Raw genomic sequence first — 17,594 nt, 5'->3', positions numbered from 1 at the left:
CTAGGAAGGAGCCATCAGTAGTGGTATTTGGGTCATCCAGCCAACAAACCCACTGAGTGCCCTTTGCAACACTTAAGAAAAGCACTGAGATGTTTTGAAACTAAAACAACAAAAAAAGACCAGACCAAAAAAAAAGTAGTGGCATAAGGAAGATGTGATTAATTCCTAATTTGCAAGCCTCTTGTCAGCACAGGACTTTGAGAACTGCACCAGTTAGGGACCTGACAGGAAAAATAGCAATTGGACCTTGAATTCAAGCCACATTTATCCCACATGAGAAATGAATAGCTATTTGTTATCAAATTATCAACATAAAAAATGCAAAGGTTGTGCACCAATAGCTATCTTTTTTCAAATAAAACAAATGTCACTGGAAAACTCTAATCTTTCTTAATTCTTTGTCAAGAGATGTGTAATTCCTCCAAGTCATTCCCCTTTAAAATTTCAGACTCTCCCTTAAGTTATTAAATGATATGAATTGTGGCCTCTGTGTAGCATCTTTTTCCAGACTCGTACCAATAATGGAAAGCATTCTTAATCTTCATTTCCTTTTAATTCCTTCCAATTACTATGCACTGTTCTTTGTGCCAAGTACCAATCCAATTGGTACATGTTGTGAAAACTGTGGGATCATGTTTCTTTAAACCACACATGATACCCAGAAGGCCTTATAACAGAGTTGCTTTCATCACCTTCCTGAAAGTACGTTATACTTGATTTCAAAAGAAATTTTTATACCTGAGCAATCCACAGAACATGTGCTTAACAATAATCTTTCAAGTTTCCCCCAGCTGGTAACTAGTTAGGTGTCTACAAGTAACAAGGATGAGACTGGACAACCATCTTTAAGATAAAATAGCATAGGCAATCCTCAGTCACTCTCATTGGAAGGCTTTTCACTGGAAAAGCAAACGTTGGAAAGCTTTTGAACTACAGATGCCAAAAAAAGTAGTGAAAATCTAAGACTGATAAAGTATTGCCTACAAATGAAAAGGCAATCTTGTGCATCAAGAAACACTATCAAGAGACTGAAAACAACCCATAGAATGGGATAAAATATTTGCAAAGTGTAATATCTACCATGAGATTAATATCCACAATATATAAAAAAATGCCTACAGTTTAACAACAGCACCCAATTCAAAAAATGGGCAAAAGTCTTGAATAGACATTTCTCCAAAGAAAATATACAAATGGCCTAGTAAACACATGAAAAAGATGTTCAACATCATTAGTCATTAGGTAAATGAAAATCAAGTCACAGTAAGATACCACTTCATACTCAGAAGGGTGGCTATTATAAAAAAACAAACAGAAAATATGTGTTGGCAAGGTTGTAGAAAAATTAGAATCCTTATGCATTGCTGGTGGAAATGTAAAATGGTATACTGCTGTGGGAAAAGTTTGGCAGTTCCTGAAAAGTTAAACATAGAATTGCCATATGACCCAGCAATTCCATTCCTAGGTATATACCCCCAAGAAATTGAAAGCAGGAACTCAAACAGATACTTGTGTACTATTGTACATAGTAGCATTATTCATAATAGCCAGGAAGCAGAAACAACCCAAGTGCCTGTCAACAGATGAGTAGACAACAAAATATGGCATATACATATAATGGAATATACTGTTCATCCATAAAAAGGAGTGAAATTCTGATACTTACTGTAACACGGATGAATCTTGAAAGTACATTGAGTGAAATAAGCCAGACACAAAAAGGACAAATAGTATATGATTCCACTTATGCAAAATACCTAGAATAGGCAAATTCATAGACACAAAAGTAGAATGTTGGTTACCAGCAGCTAGGAGTGGAGTGGGGAAAGGGGAAAGTATTACTTAATGGAAAGATGAAAAGCTTCTGGAGATGGATGGTGCTGATGGTTGCACAACAATGTAATTGAACTTAATCACTGAACAATACACTTAAAAATGGTTAAAATAACAAACTTTATGTTATGTATATTTTACACCACAATTTTAAAAATGAAAGGGCAGAGGACTTCCGAGGACACGAGCACCCAGGATTTGCCAGTACTGTCAGACTTTTTTCCTTTTTTTCCCCCAAATTATTAGTGGATTCATGGATTTCAGCTAGAAGTGGAAGAATTCCCTTAGAAAGAGATGAAAGGAAAAGGCATTTCAGGCTGAGAACCTGGGATGAACACAGATACAGGAGAGGCTCAAACGTTCACAGTGTGTTCAAGGAGTTGTGAGCAGAGTGGTGACTCCCAGAGCCTGTACAGCAGGGAAGGACATGCAGTGAGGCAGCTTCTTCCTCGTCACCCAACTAGCTGAACAGCTCCAGGTCCAAAGCTATCAACTTGTCTTGATTGTCACCTTCGGATGACAAGGAGGAGTCCTTCCAGACTGCCAGTCAATGGAGTAAATAGATTGGGACCCCAGTCATGCCAGTCTACAGACCATGAGGCAAGTCCCCGGGGGCCCCACCTCAGGGATTAGTGGTCTCTGTGGCATGGGTGCTTCACCAGTCCTTCTGGAACCATATTCAGTATCCCCAGCTGAGTGCTGAAAAGGCCACTGATCAAGAGCAGAGGACAGAAGTTGAAGGAGATAGGGCTTATCCGGACCTTGACAATCAGAATCCTGTGTTAAACTCCATACTACTGGCTTAACAGAAGGACATTGCACAGGGAGAGATGTGAGGGTGAGCTCACAGGAAGGAACACATTTCATCATCGAATCCAGCCTCCCTAAACCAGTCTGAATCCCCAACAGGGTGATGTTACCATCCAACTGGCCTCACATAATGAGCCCGTTTACGGCATCTCTCTTGGAAGGCGATCCTACAACATGAGGCGTACCCTCTGATATGCAGCCTGATTGAGCAGAGGGATTAGATCTTTCTGCCTTTCATGTGCCCAAGATCAGAAGACAGTCAAGTGAATGCAAGCGTGGTAGCTGCTTGGGGCTCATCTTTGCATATTCTCTATTTATTTTATTTTAATGGAGAGATAGCATGGAATTGGCTGGATCGAACTCTGGAGACTGGAAATAGTCATAATTGTAATCCAAAATAATCATAAGTGTGATCCAGTGTAATTATCAACCCTAGACCTTTGGCCTAATCCTATCTAACCTCTTTTTACCCTTTCCAAGAAATGCAGCAGGAGAGGGACTCACCTGAGTTTCCAGAGCTGGAAAATAAAAGCCCCCTAATTTACCCAATACCCACAAGGCTCTGTCATCTTAGGGTTTTGCTTAGAGAGTAAGTTGGTTTTGTTTTTTTAAAGTAGATTAATCCCTTCCAGATGCTTCCTGGCTGTGTGTGTGTGTAAACACATTTAAAAAAAAAAAAAAAAAAGAACTCTAAATACACTTGCAGATTTTCAAAGCCCAGATTCTACACAGTTCTAATGTCAACCCTGAGGAGAGATCACAGATTGAACTACACAGAAAGAGGTGCTGCCCAAATGCCACATCACATATAAACTTCTTGTATATTTCTCACCTGAAACAAACATTAAAACTCATGGAAAAGCATAGGAATGTTCTAAAAATGCAAACTTAACTCTAGGAGACAAAGATGGTATAGGGCAAGAAAGTAGGAAAGGTTTGAGAGAAGGCACTGGGTTGAAATAGGATTTCATTACAGCAGGAGTTCCATTTGTGCTCTTTGTTTTATTTCCTCTTAAGGATTATTAAAAATCTACAGGGAAAGACAAGGGTGAACAGAAATTGAGGAAGAAGCTCTGGGTTACCATGACAACATGATTCCGTCTCTCACCCATCAGTGCCTAACTCCCTTTTGGATTGCTGCAGAGATCTCTGACACATGCTTTTGAACCTGAGGATGATTTAAAGTTGAAAAACAGCAAAGTTTCTAAATAGTACAATGAGCTCATCTTTACTCAAAAGATGTGTAATGATTATAATGCAATATAATTGAGATGCTTCTTTATCCCTCCGTCAGTAAAGCTGTCATAAACCACTATATATATTCTTTAAAAAGTGACAAGGCTATAGAAACGTCTATTGCAAAGCATTGATAATTAATGATAATGGCTTGGGCCAAATAAAATTGTAAATGGAAGGGAAACTTCAGACAATGTGAGACATGTCAGAGTAGTATTTACGTTCTAAATTACAGTAGTGATAAGGGCATTATTGTTACTCTTAATCTGGTCCTGCAGGTGGATTAAATAACAAGTGTGCATCTATTACAGAACAGTCTACACGTTCAGTAAGTGTGCAGCATCTTGTTATCAAGTCATTCAGCACCCCTTTATATCATCTTAAACTTCATTTGCATATGTAATTTTTGGCAGTCTGTTGATTGAGGGGAAATCTATAGACCTATTATTTTCTATTTTTCTATAAGGTCTACTAATTTGCCTCCTAAGTTATTGGTTTTTGTTTTGTTCTTTCATCAAGGTATTGACATTTCTAGATCCTAATTATGATAAACTGAATACAAATAACTTTAGGATATTTTCCTTCCTGACTAGAGCTAATAAGTTGTAAGTATTGGCTCAGTCACTGTAAAGAAAGGTCAAAATAAAAACACAAGCTCCCACCATCCTTGTTCTCAGGGTCTTATTGAGAGAACTACTCAAGAGTCAGCCAAATGCTAAAGTTTGAGAGCAGAGTTCCCAGACTGCCAAGTCTATCCAAGACTTCTGACACTAGTTAGGGTCCAACTACAAAGGTAGAGGGAAGAGTCCACACAAGACCATTCTCACTTATGACACCAACTGTGCATTTGGAGGGTTCCTAAAACTACCCTCAAGTTCATAGTTCACCAGAAGGAGTCACATAATGCACTGAAAATACTCATGGCTATAACTTACTACATGGAAAAGATACAGAGTAAAATCAGTCAAAGCAAGTCACATGGGGCAGAGTCCGGAAGGGTTCCAAATGTGGAGCTTCCACTGACCTCAGGACACGTTACCCTCCTGGAATCCACGTGTGATGATACATATGGAGTATTGCCAGCCAGGGAAGCTCCCCTGAGCTTTGGTGTCCAGAGTTGTTACTGTCGCTTCATTACACAGGCGTGATTGATTGATTGATTGACATTCCATGTGATTGAACGCAGTCTCCAGGTTGACTGATACCATGTGACCCAAAGCCCTTGCCTTAAATTACATGGTCGCTCTTTCTCATGTGGCCAGTCCCCATCCTAAAACTATCAGGTATGGCCCATCTCACCCTAAGATCTGATGTGAACAACCCCAACCTTAAACAAAGGCAACTACTGGGTATAACACAGTTCACCTCCCAGAAGCTCATGGAAAAAGTCAGAGCTCTCTTTGGGCAAAGCCAAATTCTTTGCTACTCGTGTCTGACCAGAGAGGAAGTACTAAATTGGGGGGAGAGGGATTAGTGTGAGCTTGGTTGGTTAACTAAGTATTTGAAGAGTAATAGAAGGTACATGAAATGTTCTTAGGCAATAAAACCCTTAAGGAAGACATGATAAATATTTTTTAAAATGTGAAGGACCAGGGTGAGTAAAGGGCGTTGTTTTTACCCTGTGTAATCCTAGAGAACAGAGCTAGCACCCATGGGTTAGAAATTATACAAAAGATTTAAGGAAGATAAAAGGAATATAAGGAAAGCTTCCTAATAATTGAGGCTATTCAAAAACATTACACAAGCTGCCTTGGGAGTTGGTAAGTTCTCCCAAGTTAAAAAATATGCAACCAGAAAGTAGAACCAGAAAGGACTGTTACCACAGCAGTCCTTTTATTAGAAAATACAGTGACCCTCAATTATTCTTTAAACTCAAATACTCTATGGTTCTAAAAATAGTTTTCAATCTTGACTCAGAATTGTATCCTGGAATCACTGAACTATTTATATCATCATTCTTATCATGTGAATTACCTTTAGAGTTTCTGATGTCACACCTGTCCAGTGTTCTTGAGATGAACGTAATTTCCTGAGCAAAACTTAGAATATCTAGAATAATTCAGAGTCTACTAAGTCTGCATGGTCATCACTGAGATGATGTTTTTCCTTGGTCTAGATAAGAAGGAATGATAAACAAGTGAATAATACAGTTTTTATGAAACACACTTGATTTATGTAAGTGAACCCATGGTTTATATCCACTTTAGTCTTTGCAAGCAAATCTTGTTAAATGAGATCAAAGCAGATCGGTTAGGACTTTAACTGGAAACCTTCTGTTATTTATAGATTCAAATTACATCATATACTTAAAAGATTCTATTGAGACTGTTCACTGTTTACAGCTGGTCTTTCTCAACAAGTAGGCTGAATTAATGGGGATTTTATCTTATTTAGATAAAAAGAACATTGATATTTAGAATCAAATGGATTCATGTGCCCAAATTTCATCTAGACTTTATCTTCCTATGTGTACAGTAATAAACTATTAGAGTTATAACTCAGATTCACTGACTTTAATCCATCCTTGCAGTGTAAACCCTCCAGCTTATGTATGCATTCTCCATCCAGGTATTTTCTGATGTCCCTCAGAGACTTCTCATGAAGAATTGTCTCGCTGGGACACCTGCTTCACCAAGAATAGCAGGCCTCTGTTGGGCACTATTACTTCTCTCCTGTCTCATCAGGCACTGTCACCAAAGTCCTAGAGTCATCATGGTGCCAGCCCTGTGCAACTAGGATGGTACAGGGAAGAACACATCTCGACATGTATTATCCTGCTTCAGAGACACCCAAATGGTGCTTCTTTCACCTCAGGGCTTTATAATGTTTAAAAAGGTTCTGCAAGAGAATAATTACATTAACTCATGTACTCTGAAAGGATGTTTCAAGGCCTCTACCAGTGGGTGGTCTTAGGATAAGCAAGACATGAACTCATAACATGGGGCATGTTGGTGGGATTATAAAAACTGGTCCTTCAGCCAGGTGGCGGGGATGCTTCTCTGTAGGGTCTGCTTCTAAGCTCTTCCCTGATGAGAAAACTGATCTTCTCCCATACTGCAGAGTGACAGTGTTTGCAGAAGCACCTCTTAACTCATGCTGGACGCGGGGCACTGTCACTATCTTTGCTAATACTTTATTATACAAGCCAGAGTCAGCCTCACCAGAAGACCTGAGAACTATGCTTCTGTATCTAGGTTGCCCATGTTATGCAGTCTTCTCCCGGCTTCCCACAGGAGATACCCACTTATGCTATTTGCAGTATACATGAAGTAAACCTGAAACTGAGCAGCCAGCACTTTTTTTTTTGAGTTGGAATCTCACTCTGTTGCCCAGGCTAGAGTACAGTGACATGCTCACAGCCACCATAGCCTCGACTTGCTGAACTCAGGCAATCCTTCCACCTCAGCCTTTCAAGTAGCTAGAACCACAGGCATATGCCACCATGCCCGGCTAATTTTTTTTATTATTATTGTAGAGATGAAGTCTCACTAAGAGGTCTTGCCAAATTGCCCGGGCTGATCTCGAACCTACGGGTTCAGTGCTGGGATTACAGGCTGAGCCACCAAGCCCGACCAGCACCCAGCACTTTAACTTCATGTACTTCTCCTTCTGAAAGTACCATGAGGATAGCTCAGCCTGTACCAAGCTTCTGGTATTTGTCTAGTACCAAAAACCAGATAATATATGCCCTACCATGTTAGCATCCTTGAAGGGAACATTGCCGAGACAAGACTGCTTCTGCAGGACAGGTGGCTTTCCCAGAGGGAAGGCATGTCAAGTTGTCCCTCATCATAAACATGGGGTCAGGGCCCTTACTAATAAACTCAAGAGAAGTGATTTTCCTCCTATGGACGTATGTGTCTCAGTCTGTCACAGCTCAACGTTGTCAGAAATAGATATTTGCTTGGGACCTAGAAGACACATAGGACAGAATCTCTCTCTCTCAGAAGAGCAGTTACCTTCATCCTTTAAAAAAACAAACAAACAAAAATCTCAGTCAGGCACAGTGGCTCACACCTATAATCCCAGCACTTTGGGAGGCCAAGGTGGCAGGATTACTTGACCCCAGGAGTTCAAGACCAGCCTAAGCAACATAGCAAGACCTTGTCTCTGAAAAAAAAAAAAAAAAATTAGCCAGATGTGGTGGCACATACCTGTGGTCCCAGCTACTTGAGAGGTCAAGATGGGAGGATTGCCTGAGCCCAAGAATTCAAGGTTGTGGTGAGCTGTAAACATGCCACCGCACTCCAACCTGGGTAACAGAGTGAAACCACCACTTAAAAAAAAAAATCTCCTTTTCATGAGGGGTAAAGAACTGTAGAGATGCTGCCCACCTTGGCCAGGAGCAATGGGCCATGGATGCTGGCATATTGGTTGACTTCACAGGATCACTGGTGCCCTTTCAGGGGACAATACAAAAGATGTTCACAGACCAACAGGAAGAAGGCAGGGTCAGTGGAGAGAGGGCGTGGAGTACCATTTATGTAGAGAAAATATACTTCAAGGCCATGATTTTATTCTACTTCTTGTCTTTCTTACTCCTCTTCACTCCACTGTCTCCTCCTGGTGGTCAATGGGTAGATGCCAGGGCCTGGGGTTTGGTGGCTAAGACCTTGCATGGGACTTTGGACGTCATATTCATTGGCAGCCTGCATCATCTCACCAGGTGCAAGGGCTTCCTCTCCAAAGGGACCAATAATGTGTTGATTCCATACCGCCCTTCCAGAAAGGGGCTGGGCCTGTAGAGCTTCCTGGGTGTTTTGGAGACCTAAAGCAAGGAAAGAATTCCTTGTACATCCTTTGATCCCCCCCAAGCAAGGAGACAGAACTGTGCTATACTTGTAGAGCTAGGTGTTCTCCAGCAGTCAGGGAGTTATAGTGATGAGTGGAGATGTCCCTTGGTCCCTAGGGGTCTTTCCTTATGTGCTGCTTTGGATTTGTTCTGTCATTAATTTTTATCACAGGATACCATACTGTGTGTTCGTGTCCGTCTCTCTCACTAGATTATGGGCTTTTTGAGTACAGTCTAGTCCCTCTTCCCCGAGTTGGTGCTTAATAAATGTTTCTTGAATAAGCAGCTGCATACCCTAGTGAGTTAATTAATTGTATGAACACAAACAGCCTCACCATCCCTTTGGACAGACTCTGCTTCTGTGTGAAACAGGATGTGATTTGGGCAGTCACAGGTGGCTGTGGCCTGGTGCTTGCATGATTTCTAAAGCCAAGCATTTTTTTTCCTCTGCTTGTTTCCATGGAGTTGGCTTTAGCTGTTCCTCCATGAAACATCTGGACTAAAAGAACAATACCACAGACAACTATCCAAATTAGAAACAGATTATTGAATAGTCTGAACAGTAAGGAAATTAAGATGCATCTTCATTCTCTGGTTGATGAGTCTGTATCTGAGATGATACTATGTTACATCATTACTCTAGAGCAGGGGTCAACAAATTTTTTCTGTAAAGAACCAGATGGTAAATATTTTTCGCTTTGCAGGCCACATAGGCTCTTTTACAGCCACTTAACTCTTATTGCAGCAGAAAAGCAGCCACGGACAATATATAAACAATAGGTATGGCTGTGTTTTAATAAAACTTTATTTACAAAAACAGGGAGTGGGCCAATTTGGCCTGCAGGACCCTAGTTTTTCAGCCCCTGTTCTGGAGTGCTATGTGCTGTTTAAGAATTATTATTCATTAAAAAGTGTTGGGCAACCCCTTCAGGTCCCCTCCCACTGTGGTAGCTTTTCTGTCCTCTCAATAAATCTTGCTTTCAAAAAAAAAGTGTTTACTCGGAAGGGTGAGGTGGAAAGCTTGCCTGAGCCCAGCAGGTTGAGGCTGCAGTGGCCATGAATGTGCCACTGCACTCCAGCCTGGGTAACAGAGTGAAACTCTGACTTAAAAAAAAAAGTGTTCATTTTCCTGTTCTTTTTCTATCCTTTTGTTATGTCGAATCAGAGGTTGATTTGGTTTTTTAAAAGCAAGGCATTTTTCCAAAAATCATCTTCAAAGATGTATGTGGTCAGGGTAGGCGAGAGGTGGACTATGCGTGCATAAACCTGGCTACTTAAAAGAGCGGCATGATCCTTTCTCAGGCCCTAGTCAGCTCTGCTCTGTCCCCAGTCCCTTCCTGCACCTGCCCAACCTGTCCTCCACAGCCAGGGCCCCCTCCCACCAACATGACCTCCTAGCCTCTACCTCCCTCCTTCCATCCTGGCATTGGGCTGAGGGTAGCCAGCAGCCCTGCACTTCCCTTCCTCCCATGACAGTCTTGATACAAAGGCTGGGCTGAGTTTGTGCTGACCATTGCCTTGGAAATTTTTTTATTTCCCTCCAAGAGACACTAAGTTCAGCCTACAGTTTTCAGTCTTCCTTCCCCTGCCCTCCCTAACTTAATTGTCTGTGTTCCAAGTTAAATGATCATCATGAGGTTGAAAAAGCCAAAGTTTTCTGTGTACCATTTTTTGCTCCCCTAAGGACATGTTTTAGAGTCCAGAGAGGTCCACAGGAAGGAGGCTCGCTAGCAGCTTTACTGCCTTACTTTCCACTAGCAGAGTGCAAATGCTGGTTGCTAAGCAACACACATGCCAAGGCTTCTTTCAACAATATGGACTTTAAAAAAAAGCAACAACACACATTTGTTCATACGATTGAGTCATAAGTGGGGACACACATGGAAACATACAGGGCAAACAGTTTGATATCACAGTGTAATATCCTTGTGTTCCATCTGGTATGTCTTCCTGAGGACTCACATAAGGTCACGAGGAGACACAGGGTATGCCTTAAGCCGAATGCAGTGGATTAACAAGGCTTAGCATGAGGAACTTCACAGTACAGTCAATCCTCATCATTTGCAGATTCCGTGTTTACAAATTCGCCTACTCACTAAAATTTCTTTGTAACCCACAAATCAATATGGAGGTTTCACAGTCACTCTTGGACACGCGTGGAGTGGAGACATTTTTGAGTCGACGGATACACGTGTTCCTCACAGAGGTGGAGCAAAGTGATGCTCGGGCCTTCGTGTTTTAGCTGTCAGACTGTACACAGGTGTCCTTTTTATGGTCTCTGTAATGCCACATTTTTCACATTTTTGCGTTTTCTAATGGTGATTTTCACCGATCTGTAAGGCCACTTCAAAAGAGGGTTGATTTGGTTTTTGAAAAGCAAGGCATTTTTAAAAGTGCTAAGGTAACATCTACAGTATATGATGCAGCTATGGACAAGATGAACACAAGGATATAACACTGTGATATCAAACTGTTTGCCCTGTGTGTTGCCACGTGTGTCCCCATTCATGACTCAATCATATGAACAAATGTGTGTTGCTGCTTTTTTTTAAAGTCCATATTGTTGAAAGAAGTCTTGGCATGTGTGAACTTGTGGGTTCACATGATAATGAACATTTTTTTTTTTTTTAGTCAGAGTCTCATTCCATCACCTAGGCTGGAGGGCAGTGGCACTCTCATGGCCACCCCAGTGTCAACTTGCTAGGCTCAGGTGATCCTTCCACCTCAGCCTTCCAAGTAGTTGGAACTGCAGGTGCATGCTACCACGCCTGGCTAATCTTTTGATTTATTATAGAGATGGATCTCGCCAAGTTTCCCAGGCTGTTCTCGAACTCATGGGCTCAGGAAGTACCCTCGCCTCAGCCTCCCAAAGTGCCGGGATTACAGGCTTGAGCCACTGCTCTCAGCCAAACATCTTTTTTTTTAAAGTAGAATGGATAGTATTGTTGAAAGCCAAAAAAGTTTATGATCACATTACCCAAGGGCAGGAAAATATTAACACTTCTTAGCTAGTGGTTTATTTTAAAGAAATACTGTATATAATTCATGATTTGTAAGGAATAGATATTAAGTAAGGTGTGTTATTAGCAAGGTTATGTACTGACCAACTGAAAAAAACTATTGTGGCCGGGCTCAGTGGCTCAGCCTATAATCCCAGCAGTTTGGGATGCCGAGGTGAGTGGATTGCCTGAGCCTGCGGGTTTGAGACCAGCCGGGGCAACTTGGCGAGATCTTGTCTCCACAATAAAAATTTTAAAAAATTAGCCGGGTATGGTAGCACACACCTGTAGTTCTGGCTACTTGGAAGGCTAAGGTGGAAGGATAGCCTGAGCCCAGCAAGTCGATGCTGGCATGGCTGTGAGCATGCCACTGCACTCCAGCCTGGGCGACGGAGTAAGACTCCAACTCAAAAAAAAAAAAAAAAAAAAAGAAAAGGAAAAAAACTATTGTGACTAGAGGTCCACTGGAACCTCTTGTGTATATTTCCCCTGAACAATGGCCCAGTATTCACTAAATCAGTGTCCGCAGATATGTTATAGAGCATAACTATCAGGAATAAGAAGGCTCGACTGTATATGACCACAACCTAACCGAAATGGAGTCCATCTTCCACTTTCCACATTGAAGACAAAGCCCAAAACACACACAGACATATGTCTCTGCTAAGAATGTCAGCCGGAATGTGGCTTGATGTCCCCTGTCAAGTAGTAGTGTCCATGACATTCCTGCTAAATACATTTTGAAGGGAGTTAAATGTTTACAACCTGTTCCTCTTTTTTACCCCTTACCTCACCACTTCCATCACTGGGTATTTTGCTTGAAGGGAAGCCCTGGTATATGTTTAAATTACTCTGGAACCGAGCCATAGAGAGCCCAGTGCCCCTGAACTGACACCTTAATTAGTCCCAGATGGGAAGAAAAAACTATTGCTCTCATACCACAGTCTTTCCTCCCTGAAGCCAGATGCAGGTCACGTGTGAGATGGTCTCATCTCTGCTGACAGTGGCCTGCATCTCCCACAGGGACTGCTGGGCTCGATGGTCCCTCTCCAGGGAGATTTGCAGGGGATGGCTGATCGGACATGGACATGAGGACAAACTCCCCTCATCTGGCATTACAGACACAACACAGAGACACAAACACAGGGCATGAGAAACAAAGGGGCTACCTCCACCTTCAGGATCAGGGGACGTGCCGGTGATGAAATGACATTTGGCAGCAGATGAGAGGGTGCGTGCTGTGGATGAAGTAAGCAGAGGCCTTTTAAAAGCAAGGCAGGAAAAATGTTGGGACAAGTATAGGAATGGAAAAACATGAGCCATTCCTCCAGGTCAATTCTTAAAGACCTAGAAACACCATCTGTAAACCCCCAGGCCTCATTACCACGGTGCAGGGCACTGGCCCCACACAGAACCTGCAGAGTCCCTGGAGGATGCCTTCCTATAGAAAACTCTGCTTTCTGTTGCTGATTGAGTGAGCCCTTGGCCTTCTATCTGTGTACCTCTGCTTGTCATTGGGAATATGAATGCCTTCTCCTTCACTGCTCCTGTGTGCAAATATGAGAGGTAAGGGACCATGCCAGTAAAGTGGCTGCAGCTTCTTGGCAAAAGAGCCTTTGCATAGACCATAAGCACATAGATCAATACAAGTTCATGGTGGGGGACTATTTCATTGCAGGAATTGCCTGTGTGCAGAAACTCCCAGAAAAGGGCCATGCATGCAGGTAGCACACTGAATCACCGGCCACAAGGCTGTTTTCTCTCGGTCCCTTCCTCTGCTTTCTATTCCCAGGCCTCATTATGTGCGATGTCATATGCACACACAGACACACAGGAGCATCCCATCGCAGCCAAACCAGAAGTGCCAAGGGAGGTGCTTTGTATGAATTCTATCCTTGGAGTTAGAAGCACTTGCTCAGTGCTTGCCAACTACAAATAGCCCCATGCTGGAAAATGATGCTAATTAGTATGCCATTAAAAGAAGAGGGGGGATTCCACCACCCACAACAAAATGGCCATGTACAGGCCTGAAGTCCCACCCTGACAGCCACAGTGAAGCATGGCCCACTAATGTAGCCTTAATTCACTTTGGCAGAGAGAGCAAACTCACCATGCTGCTGCGGGAATCTCTGGGGAACATGAACTGTCGCACCACCATGATCGCTCACATTTCGGCCGTGGCCGGGAACTACGCAGAGACCCTGTCCACGATCCAGATCGCATCGAGAGTCTTGAGGATGAAGAAGAAGAAGACAAAGGTAAGGAGCTTGCAAGGGGTGTGGGAGATACAGGAGCTTTTAGAGCCCTGCCCTGGACCTGAGTCAGAAGTCAGTACTGTGAATCCCCCAGTACCCAGACATGTGCACCTGTGCTGCTGATGTGTGGTTCAGTGTCCATGTCGGGGTCAGGAAACCCTCAGACTGATGCAGAAGAAAGTCTTGTCCCCTCCCCAAAGCTGGTGCTGCCTCTGATCACCCAGCCTGTACCCCTACAGGGAGCACTTGGTCCACTTTAGATAGTACAAATGGATTGCTACTTTGAGATGAAAAATATTTCAGAGATGGGAAATACTCACAGGTTTCCTCTTGCCTGCCTTGGTCCTGTGAGGATGAAAACTGTCCTTCAAGGGGTTGATGCCAAAGGGGGTTGGGAACTCCTTGCTCACAGGGTCCTCCCTTTCTGCTGTCTTTTTAGGAGCCCTTTATTGGCCTCTGGATTTGTCCTGTTATTTCAGTGGTTTCTGGATGATACTAAGCATCCGCCAGAAATCACTAGACTTGCTTTCTCAGGCACTGGCAGGGCCAGGGCAGTGGTAATGGAACAAGAGTAGTTGAGAAAACCATCATGACTGTATCCACTAAGATCCAGAGTCAGATGTTCATGATGTGAGGCTTTTTTTCCTTCTCCTTTTACACCACTCCCCTTTATAGATACATATATAAACAGGGATTTCCGATCAGTGTTCCATGGCACAGGTTGCCAAATCGGTGGCCCCTGAGCACTTAGAAGGTGAGGCGGGCCTGGACAGGACGCCTCTTTTTGTGAGCAGCGCCTCTGTTTCCCTAGTGTGCACACAGGGATTCTTCACAAACACAGCCATGATTTGGAACACTGGGGTACCCTGGAATGATGCCCCAAGTAACAGCCCATTTGCAGGGAGACTAACCAGGGAGGCTGCAGGAGCCTGTGTCACGTCAGCAGCCTCCGTCACTCACTGCGGGATGTTGGGGTCCCGAGGATAGTGAGGGGCTGCCTTGGGAGTGCCTCCTCATTAATTGTTATCTCACTCACAGTACACCTCCAGCTCCTCTGGGGGAGAAAGCTCCTGTGAAGAAGGCAGAATGCGCCGGCCCACCCAGCTGCGACCCTTCCACACCAGGGCCACAGTGGACCCTGACTTCCCGATCGCCCACCTGTCCAGCGATCCTGACTACTCCTCCAGCAGCGAGCAGTCCTGCGACACCGTCATCTACATTGGGCCGAACGGCACAGCCCTCTCAGACAAGGAGCTCACCGACAACGAGGGTCCCCCAGACTTTGTCCCTATTGTGCCAGCCCTGCAGAAGACCAGGGGCGACAGCCGGCCCGGAGAGGCAGGAGAGGCCGCAGCCAGCAAATCAGAAAGGGACTGCTTGAAGTGTAACACATTCGCCGAGCTGCAAGAGCGACTAGACTGCATCGATGGCAGCGAGGAGCCCAGTAAGTTTCCCTTTGAAGAACTGCCTGTCCAGTTTGGGGCAGAGCAGGCAAGGAGAGGCCCCCCGTCAAGCCAGGCTGCTGGGGCAAACTCACGCTCAGAGTCTGATAAGGAAGACAACGGGTCTGATGGGCAGCTGACTGACAGAGAAGGCTCTGACCCCCCGGCCCCGAAGGTACAGCGGAATCACTCACCCGTGCCTGCCGCCGCACCCGCCCACAGCCCCAGCCCTGCCTCACCCCGGAGCATCCCAGGCGGCAGCAGCCAGCACCGCACTTCCCAGCTGGTGCAGAGCCCCAGCCTCCAGAGCAGCCGGGAGAGCCTGAACTCCTGCGGCTTTGTGGACGGCAAGCCCAGGCCCATGGGCTCCCCCAGGCTGGGCATCGCCAGCCTGTCCAAGACCTCGGAGTACAAACCACCCAGCTCTCCTTCCCAGAGATGCAAAGTCTACACCCAGAAGGGGGTCCTGCCAGCTCCCACCCCTTGTGCCCCCTTGAGCAAGGACTCTGGCGTGGCATCCAGCGAGTCCTTGCTGCAGCCTGAGGTACGCACCCCCCCAGTTGGAATGAGCCCCCAGGTTATGAAGAAATCCATGTCTGCTGGGAGCGAAGGGTTCCCAGAAACCCCCGTGGAGGACGAGCCTCAGGCAGCAACTCCTCCAGATGCCAAGAAAGAGATCCTGAGCACCACCATGGTGACAGTGCAGCAGCCCCTGGAGCTGAACGGCGAGGACGAGCTGGTGTTCACGCTGGTGGAGGAGCTGACCATCAGCGGCGTGCTGGACAGCGGCCGCCCCACCAGCATCATCAGCTTCAACAGCGACTGCTCCGTGCAGGCCTTGGCTTCAGGTTCCCGGCCCGTCAGCATCATCAGCAGCATCAGTGAGGACCTGGAGTGCTATTCCAGCATGGCCCCCGTCTCCGAGGTCAGCATCACGCAGTTCTTGCCCCTCCCGAAGCTGAGCCTGGAGGAGAAGGCCCGGGAGGCAGGGAGCAGGCGCTCCTCCATCAGCTCCTGGCTGAGCGAGATGAGCGCTGGCAGTGACGGCGAGCAGTCGTGCCACAGCTTCATAGCCCAGACATGTTTTGGGCACGGGGAAGCAATGGCGGACCCTCCGGCCCCGGAGTTTGTCGGCGGCATCCAGAACACCTCCGTGGTGTGCAGAGAGAAGCCCAAGACGGGCCCCGACAACCTGCTCATCTTGTCCGAGGTGGGGGAAGATGCTTTCAGCAAAGCAACCCCCATCAAAGGCTGCAAGATATCCACGCTGGGCAAGGCCATGGTCACGATCTCCAACACCGCGAACCTGAGCAGCTGCGAAGGGTACATCCCCATGAAGACCAACATCACAGTTTACCCCTGCATCGCCATGAGCCCCCGGAATGTCCAAGAGCCCGAGGCGTCCACTGCGGCCCCCAAAGCAGCCCCCAGAGCGGCCCAGACCCAGGAGGGTAAGGAAGTCAGTGCGAAGAAAGAGATGAAATTTGGGGACCCCTGGCTGAAACGGGAAGAGGAGGTGAAAAAAGAGAATGCTTATCCCAACGAAGAAGGGGTTAGGCGTGAGACTGCCACTGGCCCCACAAAGGCCGAGGCCAGACCGGAGCAGGAACAGGACAGAAAGCCCAGCCCAGGTGACAGGCTCAGCAGCAGCAGCGGGGAGGTGTCCGCCTCCCCGGTGACCGACAGCTTCAGGAGGGTTGTGGACGGGTGTGAGATGGCCCTGCCCGGCTTGGCCCCCCTGAGCCCCGTGCACCCCCACAGGGCCGTGAAGTCCAGCAGCCTCCCCAGGGCGTTTCAGAAGGCCAGCAGGCAGGAGGACCCGGACGGCCTCTTCTACCACTGTGCTGCCGAGACCAACGGGGTGGGCACCCCGCCCTCAAAGGCCACACTGGAGAGGAAGGTGGCGTCCCCCAAGCACGGCGTCCTGGCTCGGCCCAAAGGGACTCCGCCGCTGCCCCCTGTCCGCAAGTCCAGCCTGGACCAGAAGAACCGGGCCAGCCCACAGCACAGCGCCAGCAGCAGCGGCACCAGCAGCCCCTCGAACCAGCCGGCCGCCTTCCTGGCCAGCTTCGCGGACGAGCCCAGCGGCAAGACGAAGGACTCCAGCAGCAGCAGCAGCAGCAGCAAGCTCTTCAGCGCCAAGCTGGAGCAGCTGGCCAGCAGGACCAACTCCCTCGGCAGGACCACGGTCAGCCACTACGAGTGCCTCTCCCTGGAGAGGGCCGAG

General features: G+C 46.0%; 1 protein-coding gene across 1 annotated transcript in view; it reads left to right on the top strand.

Annotated features, from left to right (window-relative positions):
• The window catches only part of KIF26B (kinesin family member 26B), a 286,675-nt gene that overhangs the window by 252,042 nt on the left and 17,039 nt on the right, over window positions 1-17,594 (top strand). Inside the window, exons 10-11 of the mRNA XM_021716370.1 lie at window positions 13,766-13,928; window positions 14,964-17,588. Of these exons, the coding sequence (XP_021572045.1) occupies window positions 13,766-13,928; window positions 14,964-17,588 (2,788 nt within the window). The remainder of the gene's footprint in view (window positions 1-13,765; window positions 13,929-14,963; window positions 17,589-17,594) is intronic.

The sequence above is a fragment of the Carlito syrichta genome, unplaced genomic scaffold (genome assembly GCF_000164805.1).
Source record: "Carlito syrichta isolate Samal-C Ts95f unplaced genomic scaffold, Tarsius_syrichta-2.0.1 Scaffold308800, whole genome shotgun sequence".
Classification (NCBI taxonomy): domain Eukaryota; kingdom Metazoa; phylum Chordata; class Mammalia; order Primates; family Tarsiidae; genus Carlito; species Carlito syrichta.
Note: the sequence above shows the minus strand (reverse complement) of the source record. Positions and strands in the feature narration are given on the sequence as shown.